This window comes from Diaporthe amygdali (genome assembly GCF_026229845.1).
Source record: "Diaporthe amygdali strain CAA958 chromosome Unknown NODE_55_length_279518_cov_64_759621, whole genome shotgun sequence".
Classification (NCBI taxonomy): domain Eukaryota; kingdom Fungi; phylum Ascomycota; class Sordariomycetes; order Diaporthales; family Diaporthaceae; genus Diaporthe; species Diaporthe amygdali.
Genome location: NW_026517075.1, coordinates 54,136 through 72,885, shown reverse-complemented (window position 1 = coordinate 72,885; position 18,750 = coordinate 54,136). Strand labels below are relative to the sequence as shown.

The 18,750-nt window shown below is 53.7% G+C and overlaps 8 protein-coding genes across 8 annotated transcripts; 5 read left to right on the top strand and 3 right to left on the bottom strand.

The window, feature by feature from the left end:
• Positions 1 to 610: 610 nt before the first annotated feature.
• Positions 611 to 1,610, bottom strand: J7T55_010889 (polysaccharide deacetylase family protein; the record flags this gene model as incomplete). The annotated part of the gene is made up of 2 exons (XM_053135451.1): positions 611 to 1,434; positions 1,505 to 1,610. The coding sequence occupies 2 exons, from the start codon at positions 1,608 to 1,610 to the stop codon at positions 611 to 613; spliced, it is 930 nt and encodes a 309-aa protein (XP_052986849.1).
• Positions 1,611 to 2,216: 606 nt separating this feature from the next.
• Positions 2,217 to 3,335, top strand: J7T55_010888 (lcohol dehydrogenase; the record flags this gene model as incomplete). The annotated part of the gene is made up of 1 exon (XM_053135450.1): positions 2,217 to 3,335. One exon carries the CDS (start codon positions 2,217 to 2,219, stop codon positions 3,333 to 3,335), a length of 1,119 nt encoding a protein of 372 aa, XP_052986848.1.
• Positions 3,336 to 3,968: 633 nt separating this feature from the next.
• Positions 3,969 to 5,745, top strand: J7T55_010887 (uncharacterized protein; the record flags this gene model as incomplete). The annotated part of the gene is made up of 2 exons (XM_053135449.1): positions 3,969 to 3,997; positions 4,053 to 5,745. 2 exons carry the CDS (start codon positions 3,969 to 3,971, stop codon positions 5,743 to 5,745), a joined length of 1,722 nt encoding a protein of 573 aa, XP_052986847.1.
• A 374-nt stretch (positions 5,746 to 6,119) lies between these two features.
• J7T55_010886 (short-chain dehydrogenase reductase) lies at positions 6,120 to 7,037 on the bottom strand (the record flags this gene model as incomplete). Its single annotated transcript, XM_053135448.1, has 3 exons — positions 6,120 to 6,415; positions 6,486 to 6,929; positions 6,989 to 7,037. The coding sequence occupies 3 exons, from the start codon at positions 7,035 to 7,037 to the stop codon at positions 6,120 to 6,122; spliced, it is 789 nt and encodes a 262-aa protein (XP_052986846.1).
• A 168-nt stretch (positions 7,038 to 7,205) lies between these two features.
• On the top strand, positions 7,206 to 10,516 carry J7T55_010885 (Hydrogen peroxide stress regulator 1; the record flags this gene model as incomplete). Its single annotated transcript, XM_053135447.1, has 7 exons — positions 7,206 to 7,300; positions 7,614 to 7,831; positions 7,974 to 8,306; positions 8,370 to 8,636; positions 8,692 to 9,724; positions 9,788 to 10,203; positions 10,266 to 10,516. 7 exons carry the CDS (start codon positions 7,206 to 7,208, stop codon positions 10,514 to 10,516), a joined length of 2,613 nt encoding a protein of 870 aa, XP_052986845.1.
• A 344-nt stretch (positions 10,517 to 10,860) lies between these two features.
• J7T55_010884 (uncharacterized protein) lies at positions 10,861 to 11,688 on the top strand (the record flags this gene model as incomplete). Its single annotated transcript, XM_053135445.1, has 1 exon — positions 10,861 to 11,688. One exon carries the CDS (start codon positions 10,861 to 10,863, stop codon positions 11,686 to 11,688), a length of 828 nt encoding a protein of 275 aa, XP_052986844.1.
• A 784-nt stretch (positions 11,689 to 12,472) lies between these two features.
• Positions 12,473 to 17,009, bottom strand: J7T55_010883 (coiled-coil domain-containing protein mtmr15; the record flags this gene model as incomplete). Its single annotated transcript, XM_053135444.1, has 2 exons — positions 12,473 to 13,651; positions 14,448 to 17,009. 2 exons carry the CDS (start codon positions 17,007 to 17,009, stop codon positions 12,473 to 12,475), a joined length of 3,741 nt encoding a protein of 1,246 aa, XP_052986843.1.
• Positions 17,010 to 17,457: 448 nt separating this feature from the next.
• On the top strand, positions 17,458 to 18,577 carry J7T55_010882 (uncharacterized protein; the record flags this gene model as incomplete). Its single annotated transcript, XM_053135443.1, has 3 exons — positions 17,458 to 17,652; positions 17,843 to 18,324; positions 18,421 to 18,577. The coding sequence occupies 3 exons, from the start codon at positions 17,458 to 17,460 to the stop codon at positions 18,575 to 18,577; spliced, it is 834 nt and encodes a 277-aa protein (XP_052986842.1).
• Between the last annotated feature and the right edge of the window lie 173 nt (positions 18,578 to 18,750).

Genomic DNA, 18,750 nt, shown 5'->3' with positions numbered 1-18,750 from the left:
TGGAAAGCCATCCAACCCCGCGAGCAACTCCAGATGCCCGCTCCAAGATTGTGGGTCGTCCATGCACCACAGGACTCGAAGTCAAATGCGCGCTCAGGGTTTTGACGTGAGTATGTGGAGTCTTGTGTGCTCATTGTCAAGGTTTGATAAGGTTGGAGTAGGTAGATAATGTTATGTTGGAGTAGATACAGAGTGATATTGGAGTAGTTTTCGCGGTCACTGCCAATGGCGTTTGTGGTCCATGAGATACCCCATTCTTTTTTGCTTGTGGGACATATCTATACCCCGAGGGCCGACCTCCGTGCACTGTTTGAGCGTCATTGACGATACGCGCGGGGTAGAGACTCGGAGCCAAATGTGACGAAGATAGGCTTTGAGGCCTAGCATGATACCACGATGAGCATGTTTGACAGGTGACTTGTCACAATCCAGAACGTGCAAGTCAGAATATTCTGATACACGATGACAGAGGCGTGCGTGCGAAGATCTGAGGGATGAAATCACCACTCAGACATTGGGCAACCACGTTATAGATATCGAGGTGGGTCAGCCTTAATGAGACCAATTGCACATTCGCACATTGACAATATCATTGTGTGTTATATAGGTTTTACGTTTTCTTGAGCATAGCCCCTGGTTCTGCTGGCATAATGGCTCCTTGTGGTGGTGCATTCTTCCCCTTGAACTCATCGCAGATTTGCTCCATAGTGACAAACTCGACACCCTCATGCTTTTTGAAGTGTTCAATGAGTCTCTCGTGCATCAGTAGCGCGTGCGGCCGGCCAGATACATCCGGGTGGATAGTGATTGGGAAAATGAACTCGTCATACTCGCGATAGAAGTAGTCAAAGTGGTCGCGCCAAATGTCCTCAACATCCCGTGCATTAACGAAGCCATGACTGTTTGGCGCGTCCTTGATAAACATCATAGGCGGCAAGTCATCGAGGTACCAGTTTGCTGGAATCTCGACGAGGCCAGTCTCCTGCCCCCTGACGAGAGGCTTCATCCAGTCGCTCGGCTTCTTCTTGTAGTCGATCTTAGTCCATTCGTCGCCCGTCCGAAGATAATACGGTTGGCAATCGTGATGGCTCATGCTGTGGTCGTACTCAATGCCGTAGTCTAGTAGAAGCTGAGCACCCTCCTTGCTGGTTTCCCACCATGGCGCAACGCTGCCTCTCGGGGGTTTCCCTGCAAACTCTGTGAGCATGTGATATGTCTTGTCCAGTATTTCCCTTTGCTGCTCGATGGTCATATCGGTGGGGTTCTCGTGGGAGTAGCCATGGAGTCCGATCTCGTGCCCAGCGTCTCTTACAGCAGCCATATCTTCGGGAAACGTTTCGAGGCTGTGACCTGGAATGAACCATGTGGCCTTGACATCGTATTTTGCTAGAAACTTGAGGACGCGTTGGACGCCAATCGTTCCCGCAAAGTAGCCTGGCGAAGAGACCTTCGTTAGCTGTTTCTTGGCGCGAAAGAAGGGAAGCAGCTTGCATTCGAGTCTTACCTCTGCTAATGTCGTTGGAGGAATCCTCTCCCCCATAAGAGCCCAGCCAACCAGCCACCGCGTCTACATCGACACCGTAACTGACGAGAACACGCTTCTTGCCCATAGTGGCGGATTAGCTTTCCTCTTCAAATATGGATTGGTGATTTGCAAGCTTGAGCGCGTTTTCCCTTGAAATGGGCTGACGGTCCTTGGTATCCTGAGGCTGTGCGGGGCTCAAGGGATGATAAGGGTTCAAAAACTAAAAAAGGAGGAGAGGTTATTCGGCTCAACCTTAGAGATTGGCGAACAAAACGACATCAACTTTAGCTTATCGCGGGGTAAATAGTCCGAGATAGATAGGTGGGTGCTGGACAGTTCGGTACAACTGGGTCATCGACCAGAATAGCAAGTTGGAGATTCAACGCTTGGCGTGAATAATTGATTGGGGTCATGAGCAGAATTGGAGTCAACGACAGCGGCTTTGTTCCTCAAGTTGGAGTACACTGAGCGGCTGTACTCCATTTTCGAGATAACAAATATCTCCAACTTTCGGCCCTTCACTTGTGTGGGTGTGATATCTTCACTGTGACTCCATTGAGCCTTGACATTGCATGAATCCAGCTGTCCAGTCCAAGCACGAGTAAACAAGAGTAAGCACTGGTTATTTTTGCTGTCATTCTTGCATGTGCGTTTCATGAACAAAATGCCGGACTTAGAGATTCCTCGTCGCATGCGAGCAGCTGAAATTTCAGAAGTCAGTAAGTCCATTGTCTCAGTCATCTCAGTTAGCAAATCGCTGAACTCGACACAGTACAATAAGCCATACAAGCTAGTCGAGAGAGATGTTCCAGCAATTCGTGACAACGAGATGCTCATCAGAGTGCACGCAGCCGGGTTCTGTCACTCAGACCTGCAGGTGCTGCAAGGGCAATTCAAGTCACCCTTGGGAATGATACCATCTCACGAACCTGCTGGCGTCATTGTTCAGATCGGAGCAGGTTGCAGCAGCGACTGGAGGGTGGGAGATAGGGTCGGAGCTCTGAACTTCAAGAACTCATGTGACAACTGTACTGGTTGTGGCCTGGCAAAGCGGACAAGTAACCGGCTGGACCCAAGGTTCTGTGACAATCGAGAGACCGCAGGCTTCCAACACGACGGAGCCTTTGCTGAATACCTCGTCATAGACCCCGAGACTACAGTTCGCCTCCCACCCTCTCTGCCATTTGATCAAGCAGCTCCATTGATGTGTGCTGGTGCAACAGTATGGGGCTCCTTAGAAAGGGCAACAGTTGGACTAAGCCGAGGAGAGACAGTAGCCATTATCGGGATTGGCGGCCTAGGGTCCTTAGGCTTGCAATTTGCGGGTTCAATGGGATTTCGCACGATTGCTGTCGACAGCCGGCCAGCGGGGAGGCAATTGGCTGTTGAGATGGCCAACGACGGCTTACGCCCTGCGCTTGTCGTTGACTCAGGCGCAAAAAATGCCACTTCCCAGATCTTGGACTTCACCAACGGAGAGGGTGTCGCAGCTGTGGTGGTATGCACGGATTCCCTCCCAGCTAATAACTGGGCACTGACTCTGTTACGGACTGGGGGCGTGATGGGTGTCTTGGGCTTGCCTGCCGAACAATGGAGATTTGACTCCAGTGTGGTTGTATTCAAAGAGCTCACGATTCGTGGAAGCTATGTTGCAAGCAGGGATTCCACGGAAAGGATGATGAAGGCTGTGGGAGAGGCGGACATCCGATCTCACATCACATTGGTACCATTCGATGGAATCCCTAGCATTGTGGAAGCATATCAAGATAGTACGTTCAAGGGTAGACTGGTCGTGCAGGTGACAAGTTGAAATGTTTGCAGTGACTGAGAATGAATACCAAAAATTTCACATTGAAGGAACATCATCCATCGAGCGCCAACGGGTCTGCCGCTGCTCATACGTTCCTCTGAGTAAGTCTTTTCCTCACAAGTGAGCGTGGCCTTCGTCGGACGAACGGAGGCTTTCGCCAGAAACTGCCCAATGAAAAGAGAATTCTGGGTAATGGACAGATGATCTCACTTGACATACTTTGATCTCCAAGCAATCAGGGTGGTAATATTGACACTTCAATGCAAACCCTATAAGAGGTTACATAGAAAGGGAGAACTCTCCAGCTTACAATCAATTCCTCCAACGCTTGCCGAGTCATTGCCCATGGCTTGGCTTACCCCATGGCCCATTCCTACTTCTCCAACTCCAACAACACCAGTGATGGGGTACATTAGCAAGTTGTGGGGACAACATGCATGTAGTCAAACCTCCTAATGTCGACCTCAATTTGTTTGTCATCGGGAAATGTCCTTTATTCGCTAAAACAGCATGGATCATAACTCCAAGCCCTTATGAAGCTGCCGCTGGCTGAGTCTATTTGTCCAAAAACCATTAGACAGAGCAGTACGACAAGTCTGTACTCTGTAGGGATACTCCAACCCGTTGCCCGCCATGTCCGTCTTCTTCAAAGACATTTCCGAGTGCGCAGAAACTTCTCGCTATCATCGCAGTACGTAGCTAACCTCCGTCATCCAGAGACAACCCGGTGCAGCAGGGCGACGTCGAGAAGTTGCTCCAGCCCCTCGGCCTGACTATCAAGGCTGAAGAGTCGGCGGATTACCAACGACTTCTCGCTGCGGTCCACGACTGCGCGACTCGCATCGACAGCCTCCCGGACTATCAGCCAGTACCCGACACGAAAAGATACCCCCGCGAGAACGTGCGTATCCCCACGGCCGAAGAGCAAAAATTTGGCCATGCCTGGGCATACCGGTTCCTGATCCGGGGCGACGACTCTGCAAGAGATTCCTCTTTGGCCTCTCTGAAGGGAAAGACGGTCTGCATAAAAGATTGCATCGCTGTCGCTGGAGTTCCACAGTTCTATGGCAGTGATGCCTTCCCCCCATGGACACCTTCGACAGATGCGACTGTGGTGACACGAGTCTTGGATGCCGGCGCCGACATCCTGGGCACGGCAACATGTGAGCACTTCTGTAACTCGACAGCATCTTTCACGAGCGCCCAGGGAACCATAGAGAACCCTTACAAAGAAGGCTATTCAACGGGCGGTAGCACTTCCGGTGGTGCAGCTCTTGTGGGATCTGGCCTGATTGATATCGCACTTGGCACAGATCAAGGGGGCAGTATCCGCGTCCCTGCTTCCTTCTGTGGTTGTGTCGGAGTAAAGCCGACTCACGGTCTGGTGCCGTTTACCGGTATCACGAGTGGGGATGCAATCGACGATCATGCTGGTCCTATATGTCGGTCCGTCTCTGAGGCTGCCCGATGTCTTGATGTGATGGCAGGCTATGACGGCATCGACGACAGGTCTCTCGGCGCTGCTGACCACGATTCGTTCGGCTACTCTGCTGCCCTTCAGTTAAACTCTGGCCGATTGGACGGAATGAAGATCGGTCTTCTCAAAGAAGGCTTCAACCAGGAGATCGTCGACCCCAGAGTGAGAGACCATGTTCTTGCAGCAGCCCGGGAACTCGAATCATTTGGAGCAGTCATCGAGGAGGTCTCCGTTCCTCTTCACTTGGAAGGGCCTTCGATTTGGACAATTCAGCAGCGTATCTCGGGCTCATCGGGCATCCTGGGCAGAGCCTCCGGACGAAGAGGTCTCGGATTGACTGAGTTTGAAAAGACCCGGCTTCCTTGGACAGACTCAAGTTTCCAGAGACTTTTCCCCTCGACTAAGAACACGGTAATCAACGGTCTGTACTTGTCCGATAGGTTTCCTGGCCTCTATAGCAAGACGGTGAATATTGCTCGACAGATCAGCGACGCATATCAACGTGTTTTCGAAAGCTACGACGTTGTTATAATGCCTACGACGCCGTTTGTGGCACCACGTCACGGTACTCGCGAATCTGTTCTTGCTTCATTCGAGCCTACCATAGGCTTGACGACAAACACCGCCGTCTTCAACGTGACTGGGCATCCTGCAATGTCGATCCCTGTGGGATTTATCCCTGCAAATGACGACCCGCAAGTCCAGCTCCCAGTTGGTATGCAGATTGTGGGAGGTCTTTGGCAGGAAAAGAAGGTACTTAAAATTGGGCATGCATGGGAGACCAACTTTGACTGGCGGAACTTCAAGCCGGCTGAGCGAGCGAATCAACCTGCTCCTGAATCAGTAACGGCCGTCAAATTGAACAGTAGAACAATGCATGAGCTTAATGGCGCGACTTCACCGAGTCTGAAACGGGTGAAGCTTTCTGCCTGAGCCGTCCCATCACACGACATTAGCACATAGCGTGAATTTAAACATCAAATACTTTCCAAACTATATAACACTTTGCTCCTGCCGAAAACCTGCTTCATCGAGACAGCCACATCAACAGAAGCTACTTGCCCTTCTGACCAGCCAAGTATGCACTGTGTGATTAATAAGGAACAGGACTCAAGTCCTGAATGTATAGCCCTGCTTTCCTTTTGTCTACTCTTCACACGTTGGGTGTTAGGATCTCTCTTAAATTTGGAGCGTGTCCTGCCCAGAAAGATTGCTTGAGCCTATTAACTTACTCCTAACTTGTGAGAAAGACACGGAACGTCTCTTGGAGCGTGAAATCTTAATATATCATCACTATCCTAAGTTTCTTAGTTGATCGTATATCCTCCATCCACCACTAATGCATGGCCCTGAACAAACGAGGCTTGACTTGAGCATAAGAACAGCACTACGTTGGCCACTTCTTCGGGTGTACCCATTCGCTTCATCGGTGCAATGTCAATCGCTGGCCTCAATCTCTGGATCAGCTCTTCCGATGCCGTGGTCATCGGTGTTGCGATGACACCTGGACAGACGCAGTTCACCCTGATCCCGTCCTGTGAGTAATCAATAGCATCTGACCGAGTCATGTTGATGATTGCAGCCTTCGATGCGCAGTAGGGGGCTGAGGAACAAAGCAAATGTAAGCATTTCAGGATTGGACGTCGCGAGTAAAGATGGCTCGTATGACTCACCGGCTGCTGGTCGTGCCACGACGCCGAGCTGGCTCGCGATGTTTACGATGGCTCCACGCTGCCCGGGATGATCTTCGTGTGGTTTCTGTCGTAGCATGTGGCTCAATACTGCCCGGGAAGCCAGCCAGCTGCCTTTGTAGTTCACATTTGTAATGAGATCAAACGCAGCCGTTGATGTCTCATGCGACCGTAATGATTGGCCTAGAATCCCGGCACAGCTCACAGCATAGTCGATGCGTGAGAACCTTTTGGCGACATCTCGTACGAACGAGTTGACGAAGCCCTCGTCCGCGATGTCCCCTTCCCGGCTCACGATCTGAGCTTTCGGGTCAATCTGAAGGATGGCATCTCTTGTATCTGCTAGTGACTTTCTGTTGAGGTCTGTGATAGCGATTCTCCAACACCCTGATCGGGCAAACCCTCTGGCAACAGCTGCCCCGATGCCTGAGTGGTGCATAGTCAGAAGTCGTCCGGGCGAGGGCTTGGAGTTCCCAGTAACGTACCCGTCCCACCAGCGCCGGTTATGAAAGCAACCCCTGGAAACTTGAACATGCCGATTTGATTTGTGACTGAGACTGAAATTGCCGTTGCTATTATAATATGTGAGGTTTGGCGTTCTCTGAAATTGGTCCAGGTAGTTTCCCTCTTGAGTGATATCAATTAGCATAAATCTAAACCAATAGTACTCCGACGCAGCATGAGTCCAATACAACCCGTCCCATGGGCCGTCGCATTTCTAGTACCAAGAAGACGACTGCGGCAGACTGGTCGATACCGCGGAGAAGCAGACAATACACGCGGACTACGGTCTCGGAGTAAGAAAAAAGATATTCAGCAACTCACCTCAGTGCTTAGTGATGACGACCCAAAACTTCGTAAATTCCCCTTCTGGGAGGAGATAAGCCGGAGTGTTGTGGAGATGAGGGGCGCGATTCGTGCATGAGCTCCGTCTCCAAAGATTAGATAGGTGCAACTTGGGGTTGGTTATCTTCGGGAAAAGAAGGCCCACAAGTATTCCCAATCGCCTCCAACAAAAGCCAAGGGGTGCCCCCCAACTTGGTTGTCTCTCCAACTTCCCCGGTTCTCGTTCAACACCTCCAATAACGGAGGTGTTTACGCGATCTGCAGGGCAAAGTGGATCAGCAGCATGTTGTCCCACAACGGCAGCAGTATTTCGAGAAGCGGACGATTGCAGCCGCAGTCGCAGCCGCAGCCGCAGCCGAATTCGGCTCCAGTCAAGCGGAGGAGACGGACAGGTCACGGCAATGGCCCTGATGCGCGGTCATGCCCTCATTGTGGTCGGGCATTCAAACGTACCGAGCACTTGGAGCGCCATGTACGAACTCGTCAGTCCTCCCATCCCGATTTCTCACCCCCCTTGGATGTCTCCCCACCGGTTCCTAGCTCTACTGTAACTAGTCTCCATAACCGGATCCTCGTGGTATGGTTGCGTACATCGACACTAACATGGACCTGTTCGTCTGTTAGACACTAAGGAGAAGCCCTTCATCTGTCCGTGTGGAGCTGCCTTTGCCCGGCGTGACCTGTTGACTCGCCATCAGCGCATTGCCCTTCATGAGGATGGGTCTGAGTCTCCAGACGGCCCCTCCGAGCCGGACTCCGGGGAACAACATCCCGGCCCAGTCGAGGCTGACCTGGCCGCCGCCGTCTCCCTCTCGGGCATGAGTGTGCACCACTGGTCGCAGCAGCCACCAGCACCGCCGGCTGAGCTGTATCCCATGGCGGTGTCAAGGAACGGCACTCTTGTGGATGAAGCTCCGTACCAACAGAGTCTCCTGGCAGAGTCCTTTTACGAGAACGGTTCGTCACTTGCTTCAGCGTAATTCCATCCTCATGGCTATCAAGACAGCTGACCCAACGCAGTCAACCAAGATGCCGTGGGCTTTGACGCCCATTTCAGAGAATTTGCCAACTTCCTTGACGGCGTCGGTCTGCCAGCGGAATGGAGCCCTTACTTTCATCGCCCTGACAGAGACAACGAGCTCATTGACCCGACAATCAGGGACTCGAGAGGAGGCAGCGCCACGCCTGGGGCTCGTCACAGCAGAACTCGACCCGGGACGCCCTTCAGCTCATGGCTACCCTCAGCGCCGACTGGCAACCGCATATCAGAGACCTTGCCCGACGCAAGTAGGTCATTACTCAGTGCCACATGATTTAAAAGCCCAACTAACACCCAAACGAGACTCTCGCTCTGTTGACAGTGACTCCCAGCCGTACCGCATTTCGGAGGAGCAGCGATTTCGTCTCAACGCCATCATCGAGACATTCCGCGATATCCTCGATCCCACCTTTAGGTTCCCTTCCCGCCATGCCCTCACACGGTACATGACGTCCTTTTTCGAAGGCTTTCACTCTCACATGCCCTTCATCCACATGCCGACCTGGCGGGTATCTGAGCATTCTGTTGAAGTTGTTCTGGGCATCGCAGCTATTGGCGCACAGTACTGCTTCGAGCACCGCATGTCCGAGAGACTCTTTCACACAGGAAAGGCTATTCTCATGCAGAGACTAGCACGCGAGTCCGACAAATTTGGCCCAAAGACCGGATCTTTCCTCCACCTTCACAGTCTATCGCCCCAACAGCGCGAATCGAGAGCCGTCCCGGACCGAGACTGGGGTTGGTGGGAGCCCATCGAGACAGTACGAGCTCTGATTGCTCTCATGGGCTACGCTACCTGGGAACCCAGCGTCCGGCTTGTGCAGGAGGCATTCGCCCTGCAGGCGCTTCTGGCGCAAGTACTGCGTGAGATCGGTCTCCACGAAGAGGATCTGCCCCAGCTTCCTGCGGACCAGACCACCACGCAGACCGCCTGGCACGCCTGGGTACGACAGGAGTCGGTGCGACGAGCTAAGCTGATAGCTTTCTCCTTCATGCACACACACAGCATCGCATACAACGTGTATCCCGTGCTGCGCAGTAACGAGGTAGGCCTTCGACTGCCTTGCTCGACTGGGGAGTGGAAGGCGCAAACAGCACAACAGTGGCAGGCCGCTCGACGTGAGACTGGAAAACAGCAGCTCTTGTTCCAAGATGCTTTGTCTCTCCTGTTGCGAAACACGGATGGTACAGCGCCCCTCGACCCGATTCCGACCCCCCTGGGAAACTACTTACTCTTGCATGGCCTGTTGCAAAGGATCTACATTGTCCGTGACCTATCTTTGCCGGTAATGGACCATTCGGCATCACTTCCAATTGAAGAAGTCGATAAGCTTGAGTGAGTCCAGCTGACATCTGGCATTTGAAGGTGTTATTGACAACGCTAATTATCGCGAAACAGACGCGGCCTGCGCTCATGGACCGCGGGTTGGCAACAAGCCCCTGAATCAAGTCTTGATCCCAACAACGAGAACGGCCCCATTCCCTTCACTTCCAGCTCCTTACTCGGCCTAGCCTACGTCCGCATCTACCTTCACCTCGGCCCATATCGAATGCTCGAGTCGCGAGATCCAATACGCATTGCCAATGCAATTAGTCGGTCTCCTGCAGTGGAACGCAGCAGCGGTGTCATCACTGCACTCCTGTACACCGCCCATATGCTCAGCATCCCAGTCAGGCTTGGTGTTGACCGTGTAGCTCGGAGCCAGGCATTCTTCTGGAGTGTCCGGCATTCTCTCTCGGGCCTTGAATGCGCCGTGCTGCTCAGCAAGTGGCTCTCATCGCTTACCGAGTCTACGGCCGCAACACCGCTAAATGGTATGCATAACCTAAGAATGTTGGTGTTGGTGTTGAGTAGCTGTCTAACAAGGCGTTTACAGATAGCGAGGACCGAATACTACATTGGGTTCGATGTATCGTAGAAGAGGCATACGACGTCGTCGACTTTGAAGACGAAGAGCCTGACATCCGGACGGAGCGGGACCCTGCTTCGCTCAGCCGAGCCGTTCTCAAGATCTGGGCACATTTCTTCAAGAGCAACACACAGTGGCCATTCATCAACATTATCGGCAAGAGCCTAGAGAAGTACCGAGAGCTGCTCATTCGAAACAGTCTGCAACAGGTTCCCTAAAATTGTAGTTGAGAAGTCGTGCAGTTCAGGCTTCAGCGAGTCGGTGTCGAGGTGACAGCTGCCGGGTTGGCCCTTGCTAGGAGCCGTCTCCACGTTCGCCAGGGCAGACGAGCTCTCTTTTAGACGAACTTGGCGCTCTTGTACGTGATGTCTTGCCCGTTTTTGGCGCTTAGTGCTGACGCAGGATGCACCAGCATACGGGCAGACATTGATCATGGGCTCCAGCTTATCCAAAACAGGCCCTTGTGAGCTCAAGCTGGGCAAGCGTATTTAAGGCACTATGCGCAAACCCCATCATGGGCTTAAGATGAATGAGCACTCTCTTACCTGGCCGCCTCGCCATCATGGCCACACCCGAAGAAAAAGCTCGCGACGCTGGCCCTCCTAAGGTCCTTTGCGTTGGCATGCTGCGTACAGGCACAAGCAGCCTCGCAGCGGCCCTTTCTGAGATTGGCTTCAAACACGTATTCCACGGCCTGGATTCCCGAACCAAGCCATCGCATTGGGTCTTCTTTGAACAAGCCGCTATCGCAGCCTGGCCTGAAGTCAACGCAAAGGGCCAGTCGCCACCGCCCAAGCCGTTCATCCGGAAAGACTGGGACGAGCTTTTTGGCGTGTACGATGCGGTCACCGACCTGTCGTGCTTTTGGGCTCTGCAGCTGGCTGACGCATACCCAGACGCCAAGATCATCCTCACCGAGCGCGACTTTGACAAGTGGTTTCCGAGTTTCGACAGCGAGGTGCTGCAGCCGCTCTTCGGACCTTGGGTCGACTTCTTCCTCAAGGGCGTGGGCATCATCATCGGCAATCGGGCGGGTTTCGCTATGCAGAAAACAATAAGTGGTTTCTTTGGTGGTGCGCGCACCCTGGAGGAACTCCGCAACCGAGCACCCGATGTTTATCGTCAGCATTCGGAGCGCGTCAAGGCCCATGTGGCGCCGGAGAGGCTCCTAGTGTATCGCGTCGGTCGGGACGGATGGGACCCGCTGTGCGAGTTCCTTGGAACAGAGATACCTCAAGGAAAGGAGTTTCCGCGCGTCAACGACCGAGACTCGCATCGTCAGGGTGACAAGGAGATTCGGAAAGCAGTGTGGATCGAGGCGATTCGTTCCGTTGCCCCGTACGCCATTGCTATGGCAGCTGTCTGGGTGGGGTGGTTTCATTGGAGATAGATGGATTCTCCTTCACCAGAAAGGCTTGGTCTTCCATCTGGAGGCGCTGGTGTCGATCCAAGCGCTAGTTGATCGAGGTGATCCAACTGTCTCTTCGGCACTTGATTGCTCCCTCGTCTCATATTGGGACAGCATGACTCCCAGAATTGTCTGAGAACAAGAGACTTGGCCCCATTACTGGGCTCGCATCAGCCTCTTTATCACATTTGCACGCTCATCGATTGTCCAGACGTCGGGATGATCCGTTCGATCTCATCACCGGTTCATACACGATGTTGGGGTGTTTCGAAAACGAGCCTCGGACACACCACTTTGACTTGATAGCTGAACTTTTCTGGAAGGAACAGTACGTGAGCATTTACACATGCAATGGAGTTGGGCTACTGCGCAGATTTGCGCTCCTAAAGATCCGAACATAGCCTCATGTAAGAAGACATGTCTTCAGAATATGAAATTCACCGCCGACACTTCCAACACAACCATTTTAGATTTATGTGGCTCCCTGCTGAACACAGCACAAATGACTTCTCATGCCTGAAATCAAGAGTGAGATAAAATCAACCTTGAGTGGGAGCTCTTGCTCTCTATTTCTGAGAGGCATCCTCAGAAATACTCCTTAAGTAGCTCTGCAATCATGCCTAACATTTCTACTCGTTTGTTACGTACCGCTGACATGTAAAATTGATTATGCTGCCCGGTTTATTAAAAGACCCTCTGAACCAAACAAGAACCTGAACTCATTGTACGGCTATACTACTCCATAGCGATGTGCCTAAAACTCTCGCTAAATTCTTTTGCCCCAGCTCCAATGCGCCTCAGGGTCATCCAACAATGCAACCATCTCCCTCACACCCACGGAATTCGCGCCCTCCTCAACTAGGAATTGCTCCAACGCCAGCAATGCATACTTCACCGCTCCCTCCGCCCTGCGGAACGCGTTGTAATTCAACACCGCAAGCCTGTACGCCGACGAACCATGAGGTTCAAGCAGCCTCTCTTGCTCATAGATAGACAGCAACAGCGACACTGCATCCAAGGTGTGGGTCTCATACGCCGCCCGAGCCTCCTTCTTCCCGCCACCTTGCCTCTTATCCCCCCCCGGAGCACTGGGTTTGCTATCAGCGCTCAGCAGAAGCGTATTCTCGACCTCGTACAGCCGCCACAAGCGGTTATCGCTCGCGTTGGCCAGCGCCCCGGGGAGGCTGCACTGCGCGCACGCGCACGCAAAGCCCCAGTTGCGCAGCGTGCGCGCCTGCCGCACGTCACGCACTCGGAATCCGTCCACGTAAGAGATGCTCAACTCCTCGCCGGCCGGGACGCCGCCCTTGCTGGCCGCCGTGGTGCGGTGGATGATTCCGTGGTCCAGGTGGAACGCCACGTTGGGCCGGCAGTCGTGGTTGTACATCGACACCTCGGGGAAGTTGCCGATGAACGGGCCCAGTCCCGTCCCCGGGAGGAGGGGCAGGTTGAACGAGTTGTTCATGACGATGTCGAGGATGTCGTCGTCGCCTTCCGCGTGGGTCTGGCCCAGCTGCTTCCAGAACGCGGCGCGTGTCGTCGCTGCGGGGAGGTGGCTCACGGCGTCGCGCAGGAGCCGGAGCTGGTCTGCTCGTCCCAGATCATCGACCAGGTTCCGGTGGAGGATCAGAGCGGGCGTGTACGCCATGACCTGTGTTCCTCGGTGGATGGCCTGCGCTGCCGCAAAACCTCTGCCTTTACCCGGGATATACCGCACCTCGGTTGCCGGGCTGCGGACGTTGATGTTTGCGGACTCGACGAAAGATGCAGCCGCGGCTGGGCTTGCCAGCTCGGAGAAGACTGGCAAGTTGGCTAGGGCTTGTGCGGATTCCGGCGTGGTTATCAGTGCTATGCCCCGGCCGGCGGCGAAGGCCTGATGTGCGTAGACGCAGTAATCTCCAGCGCAGGTGTGTGGTCCTGTCCATCCTCCTGAAGTGTCTTCCTCCTCATGGGGCACGTCAGGCTTAGATGAAGATTGTGTAGTTGTATTGTCTGCTGTGTTGCGAGAGCACTGCCATCGTGCGTCTTGTAAATAACTTTGAGCTGGAACTAAGGGGCTGACAGCGCATATCTCTAAGCTGCGCAGGTGCTGTGATGGGAGTTGCGATGCATCATTTGCATGTGTTGACACCGCCCATGGCAACAGAAGTAGAATGCTGGCGGATGTTCTCATCGTGAACCTTTGCAGCCTGTGTCTTAAGCCAAGTGACAACGTAAATGAGCAAGCTTCATGCGCGGTGCTTTGGAACTAAGAGTCTTGAATTTGTGAGAGTGAAAGGTGAGTTCTCCCATATTGAAGAGTTCCTGAGATTTCCCCGGGACGTTGGTGTTGAGCCATGATGTTTCACCGGCCCGTTTCATCTGATGTGGTGGTGAACCTCCGTGCGCCGAGCTCCTGGAGAAGCCAGCGACACTAAGACAATGTCATCTCAGTCAAAGTATCTAGACTGGCCACAATAATCCTTCTAAGACTAACCTTTGATGAAATTGTCAGTCCATGAGGTTTGCAGGTGTGGTTCATCCTAACTCAAGCGGGGCCCTTCCTTCATGCCACTCACTTACCACGGCACACACTCTCTTGACCCCGTGCCTCCGATTAGAAGATTCTCATGCAAAGGATTCTGTTCCTTATATTTTTTGGACCTATTCTTGGTATGATTCTTGCAATGTGTACATCCAATCACGATTCAATCAACCTCCTTAACATGACCCGCTACGGCATTCACCAAGGCGACCCTTACTCCAGCACCAGTCAGAACATGAATCCATAGCCGTTGGGTATCACTCAACCGATCATTCGCACTCTTGACCTCGGCAAACATGCACTCCCGCTCCGGCTCCGTCCGCCAGAGCACGAGGTCAGGGACGCCGCCGCCCCTCTGCCTGTACTCCTGCGCCATGACCTTGCACACGGCGGCGAGGGCATCGCCTCGGAAGCAGCCCGCGAGCTCTACGAGGTCCTCCAGCTCGTAGTCCCAGTTTAGCCCCACCACGCACGTCCTCCTCTCGCGGTGCTCGGCGTCGACCTCTCGGATAATGCGCGTGGCGTCGCCGTTGGAGATCTCAGCGAGGCGGTGGTTGATCTCGGAGGCTCGAGTCGGGTAAAAGGCGTCGGTGTGCAAGTCCAGCGGACAGGTTTGATATGCTGTTTGGAATACGTTCGGGATGTATAGGAACAGAATATCGTAGAAAAGATATGCAAAAAGAGTCCTTAAAATGCCGCCCTCGGAATGGTAACCCTTCCAGCCCTCGCCGCGGTAGTAAGACAAGCACATCTCCTCGACGCTGCACTCGCCGCCGCCTTCGGCCTCGTCTACCCAGATTGTCTTGGTGCTCGTCCCACCACGCTTACCGGCTGTGGGATCATCCCGCTTAATTTGGATCCCTATGACATTGTGTTCTTCGGGTTTATGCAGGCGGACGTGGCCAAAATCATGCTGAAGGCGCTTAGGGATGCGAATGCGCTTTTCCAGCTTGGTCAGGCGCTTCTGTAAATCAAAGTGGTAAATGAGATGGCAATCGCGGTCCTCCAAGGCAGCCTCACAGGTCGCAACAGCTATTCGGCGCCAGTGTTTCTTTTGTTGCTCCTGGTCAGTAATATTGGGGTCAGGTTTCTGTTCCCACATGTAATGCTCTTCCAGCAGGGCTTTGCGCTGATACCATGATCCGCGCCGAGCCATCTGGAAGAAGCGCTGGTTCAGGAGCTCGGTGAGGAGAGCATGTTCTTCCAAATATTCATGCAAACGACCGTAGACGTACGCTGCCTTGTGCGCGATTCTCGTGTACGCATGTGCGGCATTCAGGCGGCGGAGGTAGGCGCCTTCTCCAAACTCGTACACTTGATTTTCTTTGCGTTCTTCCTCTTTCAGAAGCCCTCGCCAGCGAGCAGTGATGCTGTCAAAAATTTCAAGCACACGTCGGTAGCCTTCATCCCCTGGGGGTCCGTTGAACTCGAGAATCTGATCGACCTCAAATTCCAGTCGCATTGCCTGCTCGAATTCCAGCAGACTCCGGCGGTCGGGGAAGATGTTGGATGTTCGGTCGACAATGTACTGCGGAAAGTTTCGTCTTGAGATTTTGGCCAGGATAATGGTGGTCAGGGACTTCTCTGTCCATTCCGTCGACCGATAGAAGACAAGATGCACTCGTTCAAAAAGCTTGAAAACTGGGGGCGAAATCCTGATGCAAGGCCCTGTGATGGCCACAATCTTGGCTAGGAAGTGTTGATTGCGATTTGAGTCTTGCTTGGGATCAGGATCAGGGGTTTCGCTGCCTGTCTCGCGACCAGCAGAGTCCATTGACCCAGATGTGCTCTCCCGGCGCAGTCCCACCGACAAGAGACCACTTTGCCGCGAGCTCATGCGCAGCAAATTTCTCAAGATATCACTCTTATTTTTGCCCTGGACCTTAGCCTCCTTGGCTAAAGTCTTGAGTTCATCCAAACTCAGCAGAGCGGCAGCTTCATCAACCGAGGTGATGCATTCATCGGATGAGTCTGCGAAGGTGAAGGTATCCCCGAGGGACCAGTCTTGTAGGGCGACGCCAGCAACTTCACCGTGACTGTCACCGTCACGATCCGAACTAGCGCTTTCCCTCTCTGCAGGCAAAGTATGACGCCGCTGCAATGTTTCGATAGCAACTTCAGGATCCGAAATATCGCTGTAGTAACCGAGCTTGTCGTGTCGGTGCCACGCAGCGACTTTGCGCAGAAACAGACGGACGTAGAGATACTGAGCCTCATAGTTTAGACTGCGCCACTGTCCAAAAACAGCCATCTCTCTCTGATCGAACAAATGGGCCTCGTCTTCGAGCACAGTGTCAAGAGCAAGATTGAAGGCGTCGACGTAGATGGAGCTTTTGGCCCTGACCCACTTCCTCCGGTCGACATCAGACTCGTGCTGGGCGTCTTTTGTGTCCTCGGCACTTAGTTGAGAGGCTCTCATGGCTTCGTACTCCTCAATTGCGTCCGCATCAGCCTTGATATGAGGCAGAACGCTTTCAAGGGCCGTTTCATGATGGTTGGTTGAAATATCGTGGTCGTCCTCGTCCTCGTCCTCGTCCTCGGAGTCCGGTATCACTTCCCTTGTGCGCCTTGGAGGCGCTTCCACAGGCTGCTTGACTGGTTTGCGAATTGACGCGTCGGAGGTTTCCTCATCATCCTCAAAGTCGCTATTATCTTGTCTGGAGCCCTCGACTCTCAACCTCTTTGCAGGGCGGCCAGGCATTTCACCCGAGTTCGAGATGTCAGCCAGGGGTTCTCGAGGCGTAGACGAGGCCGTTGCTCTACGCACAAAGGCGTCCATGGCGTGGCAACATTGGAGTCCTGATTGAAAAGAGTAGCCATCGAACAAGGAAATGGAGATTCTGCGGGCATGGCTTGGTCTCTTCTGCTCTGCCAGGCAGCCAAAAGCCGCTGAGGACGGGCTGACAAAGGCCTAAGAGAGACGCGGTTGATGTCATTCGACCAGGCGCGTTCTAGCGCGTCGAGCATGCCCAGCTCTCATTAGGACCCCTGCATCCCACCCGCATTGCAGCTGGACGAGCCTGCCGCGGCCGAGTCCAACGTGCTGCAGGGAATCTCGAGCTCCCAAATTCAATTCAATTTGGACTTCTTCCTCTTGCACAGAGCACCAGAACACCTTGCGATCCGATCAACAGCCGCCGAGGCGCACAATTTGTTCAAGCTCCAGACCCGATCCAGAATTCAGGAATAGGAGCTGTCCAACACAGAGTCGTCCAAACCGTTGCAACATGTCAGAACCAACTCCTGTCTTCGACCCTCCCGTCCTCGAAAATGGAACGAGCGCCGTAGAAGCTGATGGCAATGCGCCGCCTGCTTCAACAACGGACAACGGAGGAGCCAAGGATAACAATGGGCAGGACGTCACAATGGCTGGGGTAGAGGATTCGGGAGTCAAGGCTTTGAAGCCTGGAGAAAACCCAGCTGTGAGTCTTCGACCTGGTCTGTTATGAGATGCTGGCCCTCCATCCCAAGTGGTAGCTGGCTCTCACAACCACCACCACATTCACCACGGTGACCATAACCACGGTCTTCCAAGTCTATCAAGCCCATATTTATTGTCTTCATCCTACACGCAATCCTGTCCAGAGTTGGCAGAGTCACTTCTGGTGTCAGACAAACCACCTCCTTCCCACCTCCACCACACTTCGCCCATTGAACAGGCATAGACAAGACATGATGGCCTCACCCAACTCCACGTCGTCGAGCCTGAACTGTGCCAAACCCTCTCCTACCGCTTCATACCGCAGCCCTCGCAACCCAGGCCTCGTCCACCTCACAGTCCCTTCTAACCGTCTCGCCCAGCTCTCGCTTGCCAGCAACAACGCGACTACAACCACCGCCGCCTCCACCTCGACCAATCCGCCCACTCCCAACCGCACCTCCACGCCTACTGGCTCCAAGGAAAACGTGCCTGCCCGTCTGGACAACAACACCTCCTCCTCGCGCGCCGCCTCGGCCGCCCCGGCCGACCGCACTGCTGATAGAGTCACCATGCCCACCGAGCCCGCCGCCCACGGCGCCCCCACGCGCCAGTACCTGAACAGCAAGGTGACCTATCACGTCATGGAAGGCATGAAGGTCGTGGCCAAGGAGCAGTATGTGCGGTGATCCGCTGCCTAATACTTTCCTATCTCCCTTTCGCATTCAAGGTCAAGATTTGCTGCTAACCGCCTCATTCGAATGACCGACAGGCCCGCCGACCCCCTCCGCGTCCTAGGCGAATTCCTGCTCAAGCGCAGCGCCGAGCTCGAGCGTGCCACTACAGATGGTACCCCTGCTGCCGCCTCTGCTCCCGAAGGCGACAAGGAGAAGAAAGAGAACGGCGCCGATACCACCACCGAGCAATAGATACGATACGACAAATGGAGGCACGTCGTTCTCTGCAAGAAAATTTGTCCTTGACTGTGGCGTTGTCTTGCACAAGGCCGTTGCCGGATCCTGGAACTGACGGTATGATGGGCTGGGTCAGGCTTGCTGCCCACATGAGTATGTCGCGTCGCATCAGTCTACATCCATATCAG